The sequence below is a fragment of the Schistocerca serialis genome, chromosome 5 (assembly GCF_023864345.2).
Source record: "Schistocerca serialis cubense isolate TAMUIC-IGC-003099 chromosome 5, iqSchSeri2.2, whole genome shotgun sequence".
NCBI lineage: Eukaryota > Metazoa > Arthropoda > Insecta > Orthoptera > Acrididae > Schistocerca > Schistocerca serialis.
Genome location: NC_064642.1, coordinates 345455777 through 345478327, shown reverse-complemented (window position 1 = coordinate 345478327; position 22551 = coordinate 345455777). Strand labels below are relative to the sequence as shown.

The 22551-nt window shown below is 38.3% G+C and overlaps 1 protein-coding gene across 1 annotated transcript in view; it reads right to left on the bottom strand.

Annotated features, from left to right (window-relative positions):
• LOC126481930 (G-protein coupled receptor 52-like) overlaps positions 1 to 22551 on the bottom strand; it is a 367966-nt gene that overhangs the window by 5379 nt on the left and 340036 nt on the right. The window contains exon 2 of the mRNA XM_050105889.1: positions 10195 to 10346. Within this exon, the coding sequence (XP_049961846.1) occupies positions 10195 to 10346 (152 nt within the window). The remainder of the gene's footprint in view (positions 1 to 10194; positions 10347 to 22551) is intronic.

The following is a 22551-nucleotide window of genomic DNA, read 5'->3' as shown; positions in this document are numbered from 1 at the left end:
CAAATGCTCAACCACATTCTCCACCAGGGCTTTGACTACCTACCTCTCGTCTTATTCTGATATGAGGAATATCCTACCCCAAATTCTAACCACATTCCCCAAACTAGAATCTCATCATCCACCATACCTACAGAATATTCTTGTCCATCCCTATTCCAAGTGTACTCCCAATCCTGCGATCCATGGGTCATTTTCTTGTGGTCAGCTCATCCACCAACTCCTATTGGAGTCAAGTCACATGCATTTCCTACCCAATAAAGGGTAGAGCTGTGTCTGAAAGCACCAGAGTTATATATCAGCTATGGTGCAATTACTGTACAGCATTCTAGGAGGCAAGACAAGTAACAAACAGTCTACTTCAATGAATGGTCACTGCTGAACAGTGGAGAATTAAACTTGACCATCCAGTAGCTCGACCTGTTGCACACCACAACGCAAATGAGTTCAACAGCTCTTCACTACATGGGCCAGGACTACTGATGCTGTCTATACGATAGAAACAATAATGTTAGTGAAAGAAGACTCTTAAAGTTACAGAAAGGAATATGCAAAATCATAATTATAATACAATTCAGAACAGACTTCCTTATGTTCAGCTGAAGAATGATATTGGCAGCAAATAGCCCATATCTTGAGATGACAGTACTTTGTAATTCACTGCCAAATGAATCAAAATCATTGTCTGGCATAAACTTAAACACTTAACTGCTATCATATGTCTGTCAGACAGCTGTCGAACATCCTGGTGGTCATCCCTTTACTTTCCAGGAGCATATCACCTTTCACCTCAGTGTGCCTTTGAGCTGGAGTGCTGGCTTCTTGCTATGAATATGGGGAGGCATTCACACTATTTGACCTTCAGTAAATCCACAGTAAAGTCACCAAGGCATCTGGCAGAAGTACTGTATGAGCCACATGATTATTTTTTGTCATACATGTTTATATCCGTATTTCGCATTTATTGTGACAATTGTAGTTTAATATATTATGGTTGTTATTGACACAGTCTTGAAATTGATTTCCACAATATGGAGTCTCTAGCAGGTCCATCTCACCATTCAAAACAGCTGGAACAGACTGGTTATTCTCAATGAGTTCTGAAAGTAAATGAACCAAACTTTGAAATGGATGATATGTGATAGAAAGTGATTATAAGAAATCAAAACAGGAAATGGATGATGATGAAGAAGATGATGGAACCTAGGATATACAAACAGTGAAGATTGTCTAAGTAGAAAACAGTAACATTGCTGTAATTTCTACTTTTGTGGTGTGGGAAACGTGGTATGGGAAACTGCTTCACATGGAGATGAACACAAGCACCAGCTAATGTCAGTACAAGACAAATTAACATTATGTTGCAGATTCCTATCCTACAACTCAGGGCTAATACCTTCACAAAGAATCCAGATGTTGAACAAGTACGGGGTCTATGTTTTATACAAGACATTTTAGATAAGATTCTACATTGGTTAAACAATAAAACCAGTAAAAGAAAAGTACTATCATATCTTTTGTACATGATATTTGATGTTTGTGAACTGAAAGCTTTTGCAGGCTTCACAGCAATCTCCAAATCTGGCAATGAATACACAGATAAACTTTTCTCTATGGGGGGAAGCAGACATGACGTTTTTCACAGTACTGTAAGAAAAGGTTTTTGTTCATATTGATACTTCTTCAATTTGAGAACCCAGGTGACAGGAATGAAAGGAAAAAAAAAATTGACAGCCACATTGTTAACCAGATTTATTGTGAACTGTTGGCTGTGTTACTCTCCTGGCTGTACTAATTGTATTGATGAAATATTTATGCCTTTCCATGGTCGATGTAGATTTCTGATGAATCTGCCAAGAAAATTGGTGAAATATGCATTAACAATAGTGTCTATGATAGAAACCAGGAAGCTGTATTTATATAATGCCTGCATTACGACCTGTAAAAAATGTAAAACTTAACAGCAAAATGTGAATTTATCCTCAAAATTCTCCAGAAACTTTGTTTCTGTTGCTTCATTGTTTATGAAGACAGGCAAATCACAGAAATAATAATTAAAAGTTTTATTTCTAGATGTTTGAGAAACATAGGACGGTCCACCTTTTTCGGAACATCAGATGCATATTTTCTGGATTTTCTTCTTGATTATCAATGTTTTGCTGTGTTTCACTTTCATATGACTGACAATATGTGTTATAACTAGTTCAGATCAATAAACAAGTAATAAGTTAAGACAATATTGTATAATTCAGTAGTAAACTACTGGAGTCTGACAAACACCATGATACTAGTTATGTTACAAAATCGTATGATATAAGTTAAGGGTTAAAAAGAAGCATAAAGCATGGCTTCTACTGAAATGTGTATATAAGATGGTACTGACATGAAATGTAATGGTAAACTTTCTTAAATGTAGTAAAGAACTATACCTATGCATGTAATACAGAATGTATAACTTTGTGTACAAATAACATCTATGTAAACATCCTGACATTGTCCATGCATGTAATAATACAAGTTATAACTTAAAATAAATAAATCTTTGAGCAGCTTGTCTCTAATCTCTTGTAAACCAGTGGATGTAGTTGTACTGAAATTCTGGTGAATTGGTTTAAATGTTTTCTAAAGATCACTAGGAATAGTTGGAATCGTTAATATGTTTATACAATATGTTAAGCAGAAGACACACTGTGAGATACAAAGTGGAGCATTGATTTATGAACTGCTGAAACAGAAACAATTGGACACACAAACAGCAAAAACTAGATAGGGAATTAGTCAGATATTTCTTATTTGTGTCTTTTAGCTTAATGATATTATGTTTCAATTTCCTTTATTTTTCTCGTATGACAATATAACATGTTAACATAACAATCTATCACTGAAATGTAATGCAGGATGCACTGTTCATATGCATACTGTCACTTCAGTCAACTTTGAAGTAATGTACCTGAATGCCTTTATGTACTTAATCAGATGGAGTAATCACTATGAAGGCAGTTACTTCGGTAGGTGTTTTCAAATATGAATGAATTACACTGAAGCACCAAAGAAACTGGTATAGGCATGTGTATTCAAATACAGAGAAATGTAAACAGGCAGAATACAGCACTGTGGTCAGCAATGTCTATATAATACAACAAGTGTCTGGCACATTTGATAGAATGGTTACTGATGCTACAATCAAGATTTAAGTGAGTTTGAACATAGTGTTATACTTGGTGCATGAGCAACGGGACACAACATCTCCGAGGTATCCATGAATTGGGGATTTTCCCATATGACTATTTCACAAGTGTACAGTGAATATCTGGAATCCACTAAAACATCAAATCTCCAACACCCCTGTGTCCCGAAAAAGATCCTGCAAGAACGGGACCAATGACAACTGAAAAGAATCATTCAATGTGACAGAAGTGCAACCCTTGCACAAATTGCTGTAGATTTCAATGGTAGGCCACCAAGTGTCAGTGTGCAAACCATTCAATGAAACATAATCGATATGAGCTTTTTGAGCCGAAGGCCCACTTGTGTATCCTTGATGACTGCATGACACAAAGCTTTATGCCTCACCTGGGCCCGTCAACATTGACATTGGACTGTTGATGATTAGAAACATGTTGCATGGTCGGACAAGCCTCGTTTCAAATTGTATCAAGTGAATGGATGTGTACAGGCGTGCAGACAACCTCAGGAATCCACAGACCCTGCATGTGAGCAGGGAACTGTTCAAGCTGGTGGAGGCTCTCTAGTGGTGTGAGGCATGTGCAGTTGGACTGATATGGGACACCTGATATGACTAGATACGACTCTGACAGGTGACATGTATGTAAGCGTCCTGTCTCGTCACCTGCATCGATTAGTGCCCACTGTGCATTCCGATGGACTTGGGCAATTCGAGCAGGACACTACGACACCCCACATGTCCAGAATTGCTACAGAGTGACTCCAGGAACATGGCCACCAAACTCCCCAGACATGAACATTATTGAGGATATCTGGGATGCCTTGCAACGTGCTGTTGAGAAGAGATCTTCACCCCCTTATACTTTTACAGATTTGTGGACAGCCCTGGAGGAGTCATGGTGTCAGTTCCCTCCAGCACTACTTCAGACATTAGTCGAGTCCATGTCACATCTTGTTGTGGCACTTTTGCGTGCTCGCAGGGGCCCCAGCTGATGTTAGGCAGATGTACCCATTTCTTTGGTGCTTCAGTGTATGTGGATTAAGGGCTTGATACTGTTTTATCTTAAAGCATGGCATCAGTTCTTTGTTTGTTTCTGACAGGTGCAAAATTAGCTTCATAAATAAATTCTGAGAAAATTTTAGCATAATAAACATATTAGAAGAAAGAGGCCCAATGCGTGGTAAAGATGGAAAGAGAATTCTGGTCTTTTTGTTTTGGAGGGAAAAACCACTCATGAAAAAAAAAAATAATTAAGTATAAAAATTAATGCCTACAACAGTTTAACTACAGGAACAAAAATCATTAGGTAAAAAGTTTTGAGGAATAGGTTTTGATAAAACTTGGAACATGACATGATGGTCAACAACCCTGATAATGCATCTGATGAGAGAGAAAATTTGTAACATTAAAATACACTCAGTATCAGGAGTGGCCATAAAATGATAACTAGATCCTTATATCATACACCAGACTCATCTCCTGATGTAACTGAAAACTTTAGAGAAAACTTCAGTTTACTTGTATGTAAGTCCCCAATCACACTGTAATCATTGATAGAGACTTTAATCATCCAACTATTGCAAAATTACAGTTTTGTTAGTGGTGGATGTGATAAGACATCCTGTGAAATGTAATTATATACCTTCTCTGAAAAATACCTAGAACAGGTAGTTTGGACCCCACTCATGATGGAAATATATTGGATCGAATGGCAACAGACAGACCTCACCTCTTTGAGGATGTCCATGTCAAAACTGGTACCAGTGACCATGACACGGTTGTCACAACGATGATTACCAAAGAACAAAGGACAACTAAACAGAAGGATATATACATGTTCAGTAGACTGAATAAAAACTCATTTGTGTTATATCTCAATGAGGAACTTGAAACTTTCAGCACAGGGGAGGAGCATGTACAGGAACTATGGCTCAAGTTTAAAAGAAAAGTTTACTATGCACTAAACAGATACGTACCCAGTAGAACAGTTCATAATGGGAAGGAACCTCCATGATATACAGTCAATGTAAAGGAACTTCTAAAGAAACAGAGATTACTGCATAATAGGTGTAAAACTAAAATTGAGGGTAGCAAAACAAAAGCTGAAATGCTTGTCCATATTCAGATGTTCCTTTACAAAGGAAAACCCAGGAGAATTGCCCCAATTTAATCCTCATACCACTGAAAAGATGAACAAAATAAGTATTAGTGTTAATGGTGTTGTGAAACAACTGAAACTGATAAAATTGTATGAAGCGCCAGGAGCCGACGGAATCCCTGTCAGATTTTATACTGAATTTGCCACCAAGTTAGTCCCTCTTCTATAATCTTTAACAGATCTCTCAAACAAAAAACCATCGACAGTTCGTGGGAAAAAGTACAGGTCAAACCCATAACAAGAAGGGTAGTAGAAGTGCTTCACAAAACTACCATCCAGTATCCTTGACACTGATTTTCTGTCAAATCTTAGAACATATTCTGAGCTCAAACATAATGAGGTATCATGAACAGAATGATCACCTCAGTGCGAACCAGCATGGATTACAAAACCATCAGTCATTTGAAACCTAACTCACACTTTACTCATATGACATACTGAAAGCTTTGGATCAAGACAACCAGGTAGATGCAATATTTATTGATTGCTGAAAAGCATTTGACTCAGTACCACACCTACGCTTATTGTCAAAGGTACGGTCATATGGGGTATTAAGTGAAATTTGTGATGGGATTGAGGACTTTTGGTAGGAAGGACATAGGTTGTTATTTCAGATGGAGAGTCATTATCAAATGTAGAAGTAACTTCAGGCATGCACCAGGGAAGTGTGTTGAGATCCTTGCTGTTCATTTTGTATATTAATGACTTTGCAGGCAATATTAATAGTAACCTCCAACTTTTGCAGATGATGCAGCTATCTATAATGAAGTATTGTCTGAAAGAAGTTGCATAAATATTCATTCAGATCTTGATAAGATTTCGAGGTGATGCAAAGATTGATAACTTGCTTTAAATGTTAAAAAATGTAAAACTGTGCCCTTCACAAAATGAAAAAAAAAAAAAAAATCTAACTAGAATGTCAAGTAGTCACTGCTGGAATCAGCCAACTCATACAAATAACTGAGTGTAACACTTTGTAGGAATATGATATGAGATGATAGCATAGGCTTAGTCATGGGTAAAGCATGTGGTAGACTTCAGTTTATTGGTAGAGTACAGGGGAAGTGTGATCGGTTTACAAAGGAGATTGCTTTCAGATCACTTGTGCAACCAGTTCTAGAATTTGCTCAAGTATGTGAGACCTGTACCAGATAGGACTAACAGGGGACATTGAACATATACAGAGAAGAGCAGCACACTGGTCACAGATTTGTGTGGTCCATGGGAGAGTGTCACAAAGATACTGAAGAAACTGAACTGGCAGACTCTTGAAGTTAGACATAAGCTATCCAGAGAAAATCTACTAACAAAATTTCATGGACCAGCTTTAAAGGGTGACTCTAGAAGTGTACAGCAACCCCCTTTATATAGCTCACATAGTGATCTTGAGGATAAGATTACACTAATCACAGCACGCACAGAGGCATTAAATCAATCATTCTTTCCCTTCTCGAAGGAGAAACCCTAATAACTAGTACAATGGGAGGTAACCTCGGCTATGAACTTCACAGTGGTTTGTAGAGTAAAGATGTAGATGTAGCTGATGCATTTATTTCAAAACAGATACTGAAGATCTATGGAAATTATGATGGGAAAAAACCTAAAAGCGTGCACTACTTCCTATTGTACTGCTTGAACAATAACTAAATTACTGCAAAATGTAGCATATACATGCAAATTATCATTTTTTGTATCTTGTACAGTTTAGATAAAGAAGAAAGTGAATGTGTGTGCAGAGACAAGGCACATTATTGATTTTTCTTTGAAATGCAATTAGATATTAGCATTGAAAATTGTACAGAAAATGAGGAGGAATCCAGAAGACTGGAAGAAGAGAATAACAGTCCCAATCTTCAAGAGAGGTAAGAGGAAAGAGTCCAGAAGCTACTGGGAAATCACATTGATGAGCTACAGTGAAAAGGAAGATTAGAGTTTAGTGTTCTGCCGACATTGAGGTCATTAGAGATTGAGAGCTGCTGTGCAAATATCTTTGAGAAAGTTTTGGGAATATAAATTCAGACAAAAATAAAAGGAAGGAGAGAGAAGAACAATATGATTCCAGTGTAGGATGGCCCACAGGAAATCTAATTTTTGCTATATGACAATAATGGGAACACCACTGTGACAGTGTACATAATATAGGTATAGGAGTTCCTGGAGAAAACTGGAGCAGGAAAGCAGACTATTATGGAGGATAAGAGAAATGTACAGTGGGGGTGTGAGCTGTGTGAAAGTGGGAGGGCAGAGATCAGACTGGCTGGAATAGAAGAATCCCTTGAGGTAGAGAAGTGCACTTTCTCTGATGCTCTTCACTGTGGTGATGTATGAGGGAGTAGGCAGAGTGACACAAGTAACTGGTGTTGGCAGACAGTTTTATAATTTGGAGAAACAAGGAAGACGTACTGGAGCATTTGGACATATAGAAACAAATAGTACAAGGATATGAGATGAAATTTAGCATAAGTAAGTATGAAACAATGATCACAAATAAGAAGGAGAGAATCAGAACAGGAATAACAATTGGTGAGGAATGACTGAAGAGGATGGAGAGTTCTGAGTTCCTGGGAAGCTTAATAGAGGAGAATGGAAGAAACACTAGAGAAATAAATGAGCAATGGAGACAAACAGAATCATTCCCAGTGTTAGAATCACAATATGGAGCAAGAATGTCCCTCAAAACAGCAAAAGGGTTATGCATTGGACATCCTATATCATGATCATGACTTGTTTCTTAGAGACCTGGGTAATGAAAGGCAGAGGGAAAAGCAAAATACAAGCTAGAGAGATGGAATTCTTGAGAAATAGTATTGGAGTGACAATGATGGACAGGTTAAGGAATAAGAGGATCAGCAAATTAGTGAACCATTACAGGACAGGATAGAGAAATTATGGCTTAAATGATATGGATATGTTAAGAGAATGGAGAAGAAGAATCTACATAGAGAGGCACACAAGATGAAAGGGAAGGCAAACAGACCAAGAGGAAGTCCAAGAGACAGCTGGCTGAAAGGAGTGAAGGAATTTGAGCAAAAGAAAGAAGAAAACAAGGGAGAGGCTTTTGTGCCAAATAAACCCAGCCAGTGGCTGAAAACTGCACAAAATGATGATGGTGAATGCACAGATATCTTATGTGCTTGTACACTCATTAATTCATGTAATACATTTTGTAGATCTCATCACAGAAGTGACCCATAATAGATATGGAATAAGTCATGATATCTATTACCCTGTAGAGCAATTACACATTGCTTCTACAGTAACTACTAAATATTGTTAACAATGAATAACTAATGTTAAATCAAACAATGGAAAATCCAGGATGGACAATATTGGGGAAGGAAAGTTGCTACTCACCATATAGCGGAGATGCTGAGTCCCGATAGGCACAACAAAATGATTCACACAATTATAGCTTTCGGCCATTAAGGCCTTTGTCAGTAATAGACACGCACACACACACACACACACACACACACACACTCACACTCACACTCACGCAAACGTAATTTGCACACATGTCTACTGTCTCAGACAAATGAAACCAGCTGTTGAAGCAATTGTCTGAGACAGTAGATGTGTGCGCAAGTTGTGTTTGTGTGTGTGCGTGTGTGTGTGTCTATTGCTGACAAAGGTCTTAATGGCCGAAAGCTATAATTGTGTGAATCGTGAATCTTTTTCTTGTTCCTATCGGGACTCAGCATCTCCACTATATGGTGAGTAGTAACTAATGTTAAATACAGACGTCACTGGCCCTTCTCCATTACACTAAAAACCCTGGCAAATTAGTATTTTGCATGAAGGAAGTGGCATGTGTCAATCCATATTACTGATACTACTTTATGCACAATTTTCTGTCTTTTTTTTACATATTTATCAGTTATATGAAGACACTGGTATCAAATAAAGGGAAATGGTTACTACACACTGTAATAATAAAGTATTCTTTTGTGTAATGTCATTACTCATATTGCTAGTGGGAATCTGAAAACCCAGAATGTAAATATCCACATAGCAGGAGTGGCTAATAAAATAACCTTTAAATTAGCTTCTGAATTTGCATGATGTTCTCTGTTTATCACATTAGGTGTGAGAGCATTTAGTTTGATATCTTTGTAATAGACTGAAGAACTGTGTGTTGTCCTCTCGCAAGAAATTCAGAGCCCATATTGAAATAATTTGTATCTTTTATTGCAGTTTTGTGTACTAAAGTCGCTTTAGAAGGTGTCACTTTTAGTTATACATGTTTTCACTTTATATAAGAAGAATGTTTTACTTGGAACAGAGTTTCATTTTTTGTTCATGAATACAGCATCTAATTTTAGAGAAGTAGTGAATAATAAGGTAATCTTTAAACATGTTTAATAATTTGTTGTTATTCTCTATCTTTCTTGTGTCATTTCGTAACAGTCTTTGCACTAGACCAAAGAGAGAATTGTAAGGGCCTTCAGGGAAATAATTTTTGTGTTTTGAATTGTGATTGTGTCTACCATAGTTGATTAGAAACTATTTATATTTGTCATAGTGTTTTACATTTTAAGCAACATATAATGTTTTGTAATGAAAGCAACTTCATGTCTTTTTAGCGAATTTATATGTGATCTTTCTTCCTGATTATCTTAGAGCAGTACAATAACTCCACACTGAGAAGCCAAAAGAAGAGGTTCTGCCCTACCTTTTAGATTTGTAAACTAGGAACTCACACTTGTTTCTGTTCCTAAATTTTTCTACTTTGTGAAATATAGATTTTCCACACAGTTAACACACAAAAAGGTACAAATGCCCACTTTCCTATGCTTAAATAGTGTGTGTGCTAACAATTCAGAATAATAAAAACTTAAACCTACACTGTTACCTCAAGATAGCCAACAAGCCGGCAGACAATGTCTCCATACACCCACTGCTGTACAACAGCTGGATATACAGATAATGGCACAATCAGCAAGCCACATAACAGGTCAGCCACAGCAAGTGAGAGAAGATATATGTTGATAACTTCTGTGGGCCCTGTAAATATGAACAGAACAGTCTTAATAAGCTTACAAGTTTCCATTTGTAATGCTAGCTGCAGTATATGTGACATCCATCTTGTCATATGTATTTCACATTATTCCTACGGGTTATATCTAAAACACCAAGTACGATATTTTTGTTTCCTTTAATTGTAGATTTAAATTTTTTTAAACTGTGTTAATTATGTCATTCTTATAAAAATTAATTACATGCTGTAAAATATCAGTCAAGGGACAATACATACGGAATTGTAGAATCCATAATAGCAACAAGGAACTTCGAAAAGGTTTAATATCGAACTTTTAATGTTGTCATAATGGTGTGAGGAGTGGAGAGTGGGAGTCATGTGCAGGCTGTCAAGCAATCATTAAAGTGAAGAACATCATATTGGGTAGCATGTTCAGTGACTAGGTAATGCAGCAGTCTCTTGGCCACAGTTTGGTGGTGGCCATTTATGTGGAAAGACAGCTTGTTAGTTATCATGCACATGCAGAAAGTAGCATGATGGTTGCAACTTGGTTTGTAGTTCACACAGCTACTTTCACAAGTGGTTCTGCCTTCGATGGCAGTAGGACATGCCTGAGACAGGACTGGAGCCGGTGTTAATGATGGGTGTATGTAACAGGTCTTGCACCTATGTCTGTCGCAGGGATATGAACCATGGGCCAAGGGGGTGGGAATACAGGTGGAGCAGGGATGGGCAAGAATATTGTGTTGGTATGGTGGGTATGTGACGAAGCAAGCTGGAATCTTTTTATTTCCTCTCTTGTTTTGCCATCTGCCTCCTTAAATTTGTTTTTTCACTTTTAACTTATTACCATTCACATATGTAAGTATAATCTGCATTTTCATAAAAGAGAAAGGTTGGCCCTCAGTTGTATAGAATATAGCACCAGATCTAATTCTGTGCTTAGTTTTGTGTATGTCATCAATTTCCTAATTTATTTTGACTATTACTAGTTATACTTTTGTTATAGGGTGACAACAGTAATTGTTTCATAAATTAAATAGTTGCCTTACAAACAAATATAAATTCTGTACTAACTATAAACATTTGGAAGACGAAAAACTGGCATTCTTTAGGTATTTATTTGGCTATATTTGAAAGCATGTTGCCAAAGCCAGCATTTAATTCCAAAGTAATTACCAGTTTTGTCAAAAGTATTGTTTGGTAACTATATCTGTTAATTTTGCGCTTTAAACAAATAATTTGGCTTAACCCTTGTGGTAGAAGAAACCGTTAAAAAGGATCAATTTTTTTTACGTATTCAGTTAATTTAATGAGTTATGTGTCAATTGTAATTTCTGTAAATTAAACATCAAACAATGTATAATTTCAGTTCCCATTGTTGTGATGATATATAAAGGCCCAATTTTTGGTTCAGAGACAGTCAGTGCATGGCCAATTTTCAGATGAGGAATCTGTGCTGGTTAGAACAACAACAATGCATCAACTTAACAGTCGAATAAGTGTAACACAATTAGGCAATGTGTTAAAACAATGACAGAGTCTGTTCAGTACCTACCATATTATTCTGCAAGAACTGTGAATTGTGTGGTTAGGTTTTTACTGCTCATAGAGGTTCAACAGTGAACTATTGTAGCAGTATGCTGATATTTTCCTGCAACCTATTAATGGGGTTATAAATTTGCCAATAATTACTGGCCATATAACTGTGTAATATTGGGGGGTTGTGAAGAGTGAAAGTATAGAACTGTGAAACACAACTGTCCGCTACATCATTTACCGTAATCAGTGTTGAACTAGCACCAACCGTTTTTCACCCAGTAGAACAGCGCAGCACATTGACACTAAGGACTATCAATGAAGAAATAAAGTAGGTGAACATCACAGGTGGTGGAACAGAGCTGCTGGAAGAATGGAGGGGACAGTGGCAAGAAAATTCGTCATTTCAGGGCAGAATAAGAGGTAATCCAAACTCTGATGAAGAATGTGATTCAGTTTCTCCAGTTCTGGGTAGTACTGAGTCATGAGAGCAGTGCTCCTTCGTAGTTGGATGGTGGTGGTGGTAGTAGTAGTAGTAGTAGTAGTAGTAGTAGCTTTATTCATCTGTAGATCTCTTTTTACAAGGATGTAGGACATGTCAAAGTATTTACAAATTTAGATCAATTTAAAAGAAGCTAATTCGTATACACATATATTTACAGACTTCTAGTAAGAGACAATCATTAGATTTACTCCTGGTATACAATACTTTTTTTATAAATAACTTATTAAATAATGTAATGCAACATTGTTCACTCATATCTCACTATTAGTCACTGCACACACTATTCACACACTGTTTCATAACACTTCACTCACTACACACACACACACACACACACACACACACACACACACACCAAACACACACCTACTGGTGATATCTGGGCCATTTTCTGTACCGCAACCTCCGATTCGCTATCCTGAAAAACTGAGTCAGCATCCCTCCTCAGTGAGTGGGATGTTGAACTCAGAAAGAGGAAGAGGTGTTAGTATTGTGCTATGCATAGCTTGGGGGTACGTATTTCTAGAAAGGAAAGAGAGAAGGAAAAAGAAACATAAAGTGAAGGTGTTATGTGGAATGCTGGATATTTTATAATAATAATAATAATTATTATTATTATTATTTACTTGTATAATATTTTTTATCAAACCCCTACTCTGTTTTAGCTAAGTAATCCTTCAATGTATAAAATGTATTGCATAACAGGTACTTTTTAGCTGCCTTTTTAAATAAGTGTATTTTTCCAATTTCTTTAATCTCTTTTGTTAATTTATTGTACAGTGTTATTCCTTGGTAGAAAATGCTGTTTTGAGTTTTATGTTTATTTTTTCTTGTAAGCTGAGTCTCTCTCTTGTTGCATGGTCATGGACAGAGCTGTTTGTGCATTAATTACCAGTGCGATTTTTGATGTGTACAACTGACTGGTAAATGTATTCACATGAAGCAGTTAAAATCCCCAGTGTTCTGAACAGATCTTTACAATGAGCTTGACTAGTATTTTTGGTTATTATTCTTAAGGCTCTTTTCTGGTGTTTGAAAATTGTGTTCATATTTTGTGCATTTGTTCCTCAAAAAAGAATGTCATAGCTAAGAATTGAGAGTACATATGAATAATATGTAACTAAAAGACACTGCATGTTACACACTGATGATAGGATTGTGAGGGCATAACATGCTGATGATATTCTGTTTGCAAGCGTCTTTGTGTGTTCACACCACTTCAACTGAGAATCAATATTCATTCCTAGAAATTTTTCATTTGTTACGCAGTCCATAGAGGTGCCATCTACATTTAATTTAACATTGTCATTTTTCCTCTTCAAACTGAAATCCATGGCATTAGTTTTCTTTATGTTCAATGTCACTTTATTACTTATTGACCAATCATAAACTTCCTTGAGAGTTTCATTTGCTTTCACGGCAAGGAGTTCTCTTGTTTTCTCAGTGACTGTAATATTGATGTCATCAGCGAAGAGAATTTTTTCACCATGAGAAACAATACTGGGGAAGTCATTGATGTATATCAGGAACAGTATTGCTCCTAATATGCTACCTTGCGGAACCCCTATATTAATGTATTTTGGTTCTTATAAGTGTTTTACTAAATGTTTAGATCTATTTGAAGTATGTGTTATCTCTATTCTTCGTACCCTATCTGTTAGGTATGATCAAAACCAGTCATAAGCTACACTTCTTATTCCTAATGCTTCTAATTTATTTGATAGAATCTTGTGGGCGACTATATCAAACACCTTAGAAAGATCCAAAAATATGCCTGTGACACACTCATCTTTATCAAGAGCATCAAGTATAGCTTTTGTGAATTCTACTATGGCTGACTCCATATGAGTGAACAGTGTGGCACTACATTATTTAATAAGTTATTTGTAAAAAATGTATTGTATACTGGGAGTAAATCTAATGATTATCTCTAACTAGAAGTCTGTAAATACATGTGTATACGAATTAGCTTATTTTAAAGTAATCTAATCTTGTAAAGCCTTTGGCATGTCCATTATCCTTGTAAACAGAGATCTACGGATGAATAAAGCTACTACTACTACTACTACTACTACAAATGGCATAACTGTCAATTTACCCATCTCCGGCTGCAACCCCTCCTTCCACATTGACATGTAGCTGTTCAAATTCCATCAGTCTGTAGCCCTCTGCAGCCTAGTCCTACAATACCATATAAATCAGGTCCAAAAGCTCCTAGGAACTAGAGCAGCATGCAAGAAGCCACTGCAAAAACCTCTCTAACCTGTTCACCTAGTACTCCCACCTTGGACTATCATTATCCACTACCTCTACAAGAGCCTCCAACATATCTCCCCTGCATCCTCTCACAGCAGACAAACTCTGCCTCACAGACCTACCTCACCATCAGAACCTAAAAGAAATGGTTCAAATGGCTCTGAGCACTATGGGACTTAACATCGGAGATCACCAGTCTCCTAGAACATAGAACTACTTAAACCCAACTAACCTAACAACATCACACACATCCATGCCTGAGGCAGGATTCGAACCTGTGACTGTAGCAGTTGTGCGGTTCTGGATGGAAGCGCCTAGAACTGCTCGACCACAGTGGTCAGCCAGAACCTAAACAAACCCGAAAGATTGTCATGAACCTTTCCTTCAAAAACCTCAGACCCAAACAAGTATCACTCCTTTACAAAGGTGTACTGGTGTTAACTTTTGTCCCACTCCCAAATTCAGTGATGCTGGGCTTGTTAAAGATCTTCTCTCCCTCTCCCCGCCTTACAATAGAAACACTTTTTCACCAACAATTCTACCAATTAGACTCCATATAATGCCTATACTGAACCCCTCCTGACTCAATTCGCTCCTCTGTCCACCTGTGATCCATCCCCACTGCCCCCAGAATTTCGTAACCTCAAACCTTACTTCACCATCTGTCAACATAGAAACCAATCTAATATCCCCAGAAAGAACTGCAATACATCACATAAAAACTGATCCTGATTCCACAATTCTACCTGCTGACAAAAGGTTCCACCATAGTGGTTACGAACTGCAGGGATTACCTGGTGGAGTGACTCAGCCAGCTGTCAGATACGTACAGCTACAAACCCCGCCACAGTGATCCCATTCCAAATCTTCAGGAACTCCAGTCCCTCCTCAAATCCTTAAGACCATCCCAGGACCTCTCTTCTGAGTCTATCTCTCTTCTCAGCCCGACCACTCTGACCTCCTACCCTCTAAAGATCATAAACGCCTTTACTCAGGACACCTCATTGTAGTTGGTTACTCTGCCCACACAGAAAGAATATTTGACCTCATGGACCAACACCTTCAGCCTGTGACCCAAAACCGTCCTGCTTTTTTCTTTTTGAGTCATCAGCCTTCTGACTAGTTTGATGCGGCCCATCACGTATTCCTCTCCTGTGTTAACTGCTTCATCTTAGAATTGCACTTGCTCCCTATGTTCTCAATTATTTGTTGGACGTATTCCAATCTCTGTCTCCCCCAACAGTTTTTGCGCTGAACAGCTCTTTCTAGTACCTTAGAGGTACTGGCATTGTAACTCATTATCTGATAATCCTGTTCCTCCTTTTTGCCAGTGTTTTCCAAATGTCCCTTTCTTCGCTGATCCTGCGGAGAACCTACTCATTCTCATCAGACAACCAAGTTTTAAACATTTTTCTGTAGCACCACATTCTGTTTTCCCACACTACATGTCTCACTGCCAAACAGTCCTGTGTTCCAAACGTACTTACTCAGAAATTTTTTCCTCAAAGTAAGACCTCTGTTTGATACTAGTAGACTTCTCTTGGCTAGGAATGCCCTTATTGCCAGTGGTAGTCTGCTTTTTATGCCCTCCTTGCTTCATCTGTCAAGGTTTATTTTGCTTTCAAGATAGCAGAATTCCTTAACCTGGGTGAGCCATGTTTATGCCAAGTTTCAAGCTACCTGTTTTGTGCAAAAGCAGTTAGTAACTTTAACAGAATCATCATCCACTCTTCTCCCTGTTGATGTTTTTTTGACTGACTTGATACCCTGATGTTTACCACCTGTATTAAGGACTAACTCTACCTTATTACAGAAATAAGATTGATCATTAACACAGAGCAAGAAAGGCAATGGTGTGATGATTGAATCCAGTGGGACATCTATTATAATTTCTTACAAGACCGATTATGAAATATACTTCTTTGATTGGCTTGAACCTATACCGGAAGTGTAACTTTCTAAATCACATTTCTGAAGTATGAACTAAGCTATGCTATGACTGAACCACTCCTTCCACAAAAAGTGTTTCTCCAATAGTATAATATGACTGACACAATCAACCTTTCTCAAGTTGTAGAAGATTCTAACTGGTGATGTTTTATCATTCAAAAATTTCATTATTTGCTCAGACTTAGAGAATCGCAACAACCATTAGAGAAAACTTTGGTGTCACAGATAGCATTGCAAAAGAATTTAAGTCTGAAAAGATTCAATGTATACAGTTCAGAACCTGTAAGAAATTCCCACTCAACATTCACATAAGGTACAGGAAACTATACGAGGTAGACAATGATGTGGAAAGGTAGACAGTGTTGACTTTGCTAGAATATGATGAGTATGGCCATGAGCGTCTGGTAGGGCGGAGGCTACTTGCCCCTCCGTCATCCCCCAGGAATATGGGATAGGGGAGAGAGTTGCACCTTGAGGATAGAGCACCTCGATGTTTCCTAGTCAGTGTTTCAATTTACTGACCTATATAAGGATCACACAAAGAAATGTGTGTTAGAAACCGCCCCTACAAGTTTCCAGCATGTCCTGCTTTTCTTCTTCTTGTGAGGCATGTGTTTGTCATTGTGTACCATTTGTAAATATATTGAGTTCTAGACATTTCAGTAATGTTTAATATTTTGAAACTATACAGGAGATATTGGTAATAAATATGGATGAACACAGCGCACAGTCGTGTATCAATCTGAATTTTATTGCAGATCTAGCTAGATTTTGGGTACAGTATAGCCTTGTCTGTGGTAAAAGGAATAAGAAAACACAGGAATCAGACACTTGAATTGTTTGTGTCAAGAATATATACCGGTAGCAGTTCTGTTGGCTGAAGATTACATGGGAAGACAAACATACCGTTTAGTAGTGAATCATACAAACGCACATGTTGTTAAAACTTTACGATGTACATAGCTACGTTCCACTGAAGCTGCAATGCACTAGCTAATTACAAGTTAATTCTTCAGAACAGAATTTTGTGGCAAGTAAAATTATACAGGTTTTTAAAACTAGTTAAATAAAGTGTGGAAAGTGAAGCCATACTGCATTGCTCATGCACCATTTTATACCTTGAAACGCAATGTCTTTTATCATAGAACATTTGATATTGGCAAACGAACTGAATTTCATTAATCTCTTAACAATTTTACCTCTCTTGAAGATTAAAATTTATGTTAATTTCCATAGTTCCCATTTCAAAATGTAAATGCGTTTTGATAATACGGCTACGTAATATGGTGTCACTGACTGTTACTAGGTAATTGGATAATAATGTACCATAAAAGATAGCCAGTTAAATACGGTATTGATAAGATTTTCTCGACTGAAAAACTTTTAAATTCAATACAATAATTGTCCCTAGGTAAGCGACCATTGTGGGATTAACGCGAACATCAGATACGAGTCGTCGCCTTTCACCGGCGACGTACGAATGTTCGACGAACATCATGAACACTATAGTGACTGTGACGTCATATCAGTGTTGCTCTTGTAGGGCGTAATAAAGAGAGGCAGTTTTGAACACGAAAATTTACTACTGATACATCACGGAACAAATAGCGCTACATCGCAGTCTAATATGTTAGGCTGTGGCTACATCTAATTACGAATATTATAGTAATTTGGAAGAATCGTGGGGAATCGATATCAGGGCCTCACTGCTTGCGATGAGTATAGAACTGCGACTCTATTATTAATAAACATTGATCCACCTACATTCTCCCATGATTTAATTAAAAACATTTGATCCACTGAGTAAGTAAATCAATGTTTTTTAATTAAATCATGGAAGAAAATAGGTGGGTCAGTGTTTATTAACAATAGAGTTGCACGTTCGATATATATTGTTCGGGGCTTGCGCGCTCGATTCACAACCATTGCTCCAAATTACCACTATTATTAAGTTGGTGAATAAGTTCGTCGTGTTTGTTTTGCATGTTGCTATTCCGGATGGCATGTGTTTATTTATCGATTGTTCTTTTGCATTTGTAGTTCACCGTTTGCTATTTGAGTTTACATATTGTTATTTGGAGATAGTGAATGGACCTGCGGGTGCTAGAAAATGGAATGAGATGACAGCAGTGGTGGCAGCCAGAAACCGTGTATGGGAATAAGGGAATAATGCTATCGCATGGAACATGGCATGAAAATTTTTCTAGTTTTAACGACAATCGTTTTGACATTAGTGACATGTTCAGGAAGACTTTGGAGGATTGATGAAGATCGATTAAGGGCATAAATCCACAATGATTCGCGACATTGTGCCCGAGAACTGGCAAATTTCATAATCATTCCACCATTGCGCGACATTTGAATGGGATGTGTAGGTACCACATGCTCTAAGCCAAAATCACAAAAATTAGGTGGTGGCTACATGTGCAACTCCCATTGTTCATCAGTTGGCTCGTGAACAAAACCGACCATTCTTATCATGGTAACCAGAAACGGCGTCTTATGCTAACGTAAGGAAAAGTAAGGAATGGCTGAGCTCAAATAAAGCAGCGACTCCCCGTACAAAGACCTTGCGCACATCCACGAAAGATAGTGTTATCCATCGGGTGGAATAGCAACGATGTCATGTACTATAAATTGCTTCCCCGACATGTAACCATAACTGCTGATATTTGTTGTCAACAACTGAGACGTATTGCAGACACAGTCCAACAAAATCGAACGACCAAGAAGATCGCGTGAAGTGATGCTTTTCCACGATAACACTCGACCGCATTCTGCTACACTGACAAAAAAATGGTGTACAGGAGTTGTGTTGGGAAGTCATTCCGCCCACCATATTCACCTGATCTTGCGCCCTCAGATTTTCACCTTTTCCGCTCTCGATCGAACAACTTTGAAGGAACTTACTTTCTGGATGAAAATGCAGTCCGAACATGACTCGAAGAATTCTTTCCCTCAAAACCACGTCATTTATACAGTCGCGGAATCGAAAAATTACCCCATCGTTGGCAGACTATTATAAATAGTGATGGGGAATATATTATTCATGACTAAAGTCTCTGTTATACGTATCTGTTGTGTTTATAAAACTTATGGAAAACACTGCGAACTTATGCACCAACCCAATACAATCAATGGCATACAAAATAATTATTAGAAAGAAAAGGAACATCGTAAAAACACACTCTACTGCTGTAATTGATACAGAAGACAGCGCTGTGGTCGGCAGCGCCTATAAAAGACAACAAGTGTCTGGTTTAGTTGTTAGATCGGTTACTGATGCTACGGTGACAGGTTACCAAGAATTAAGGGAGTTTGAACATGGTGTTATAGTCGGCGCACGAGCGATGGGACACACCATCTCCGAGGCAGCGATGAAGTGGGGATTTGCGCGTACGACCATTTCACGAGTCTACCGGGAATATCAGGAATCCGCTAAAACATCAAATCTCCGACATCACTGCGGCTGGAAAGAGATCCTGCAAGAACGGGACCACCGACGACTGAAGTGAATCGCTCAGCGAGAGAGAAGTGCAACCCTTCCGTAAACTGCTGCAGATTTCAATACTAGGCCATCAAGTGTCAGCGGGCGAACCATTCAACGAAACGCCATCGATAAGGGTTTTCGGAGCCGAAGGGCCACTCGTGTACCCTTGATGACCGCTTGACACAAATCTTTACCCTCGCCTGGGCCCGTCAACACCGACATTGGACTGTTGATGACTGGAAACACGTTACCTGGTCGGACGAGTCTCGTTTCAAATTGTATCGAGCTGATGGACTTGATGGCTATGGAGACAACCTTGAATCCATGGACCCTGAATGTCAGCAGGGGACTGTTCAAGTTGGTGGAGGCTCTGTAATGGTGTGGGGCGTGTGCATTACGAGTGATATGGGACCCCTGATACGTCTAGATACGACTCTGACAGGTGACACGTACGTAAGCATCCTGTCTGATCAGCTGCATCCATTCATGCCCATTGTGCATTCCGACGGACTTGGGCAATTCCATCAGAGTGACTCCAGGAACACTTCCGAATTTAAACACTTCCAAGGCCACCAAACGCCCCATACATGAACATTATTGAGGATATCTGGGATGCCTTGCAACGTGCTGTTGAAAAGAGATTTCCACCCCCTCGTACTCTTACGGATTTGTGGACAGCCCCGGAGTAATCATGGCATCAGTTCCCTCCAGCAGTACTTGAGACCTTAGTCGATTCCATGCCACGACACATTGGGGCACTTCTTCGTTCTCACGGGGGCCCTACACGATATAGGCTGGTGTACCAGTTTCTTTGGGTCTTCAGTGTATGTATACAATATGCGGCTAAGAAAAGTGTACATTAATAGTTTGACAGTAAATCGAAACATTACTGACATCTGTTGGGCACGACGATCAGTATCACATCAAAAAGTAAACATTTATCGCAAAGAAATAGAAGGAGATGTCGGAAAATACATCGTATGCAACTAAAAGAAAAACATGCTAATAAACAAAACATCTCAAAACAGCCATAGTAAAAATTAGACTAGTACTCCACTTAGAGTGTTAGTAAGTTGATGGCTCGCGCGATGGGAATTCAACATGAAAAATCATGTCATATAAGATAGCCAAATAGATTCTCCTTCTAAATGGTCTTTGCTTCACAAATAAGGGTAGGTTACATTTTATTCGGAAACAGCAGCGAAATTTTTCTGACAATAGCGTCGTAAGTCGGGACATATTCAGAAATATAGACAAATAAGCCTCACAACCAACAAAATGAATACCGGTACGATGAATCGTTGGTAGGTTGTCTTTAGCCAATGGCAATATTCTTTCGTAAATAATTTCAGCTGGTACTTTGTTCTATTAAGATGTAATTGAACCTTTTTCGCCAAATTTAGAAATAAGAAATACAAGTAGGTTACTGCAATGACGAACATATATCTCGATATACGCTACAGATCAAGATATTACGGCAATCATATTTCCATGTTAACACTCGTTATCCTCGCCAACTCACAACGAAATTTTAAAACTCCGACTGACATAGATTTGGGGCTGCGCTACAGGTCAACGTCTTTGCATTCACGACCCAACCGTCATATTCCAACCTAAATTATACTGTGACCTAAGCCACAGATTGGTCTGTCACCACAACCAGTTCTTTCCTGTTGTATACTACTTGAGCTCGCCAGCTCTCAACCAAACTGCCACGCTCCAACCTAACCTAGACCTACAGGTCAGTCTGTCACCACAGCCAAGTTTATTTGCTTTCACATTCGTTGGCTTAGACAACTTAAAACCAGATGGTCACATTTCAACCTAACCTAGACCTCGGGGTAAGCTACAGGTCAGTCTGTCAGCGTAACCAACTAGTTTTGGTTTCAAATTCTTTAAATTCGCCAACTCAGAACCAAAATATTACATTTCAACCTAACCTAGACTCAGATTATCCTAATCCATTATCATGGTCTTAAGCTGTTCTATTAGCTCACAATGTACCTAATCACTCTCTCAGAAATCACATTTAGGAAGAAGACATTATTATTAACATCAACAAACTGCGGTTACACCGCAGTAGTGATGAAGCGGTGCAAGCAGAGGTGCGGTTGTGGTTCCGCCAACGAAATCAAACATTGTACAGTGACAGTATCAACGAACTAGTCTCTCGTTGGAAGGAATGTGTTCATCGCCATGGTGACTACGCGGAGAAATAAATATTTTTGACATGAAGAATAAAGATGTAGAAGACTAATAACGTTTGTTTCATTTAAAAAGCCTTAAGACTTTTCACACGAAAAATTCAGCACGCTCTCGTAGTATTTACCAAACTACACTACTGGCCATTAAAATTGCTACACCAAGAAGAAATGCACATGATAAACGGGTATTCATTGGACAGATATATTATACTAGACCTGACATGTGATTACATTTTCACGCAATTTGGGTGCATAGATCCTGAGAAATCAGTACCCAGAACAACCAC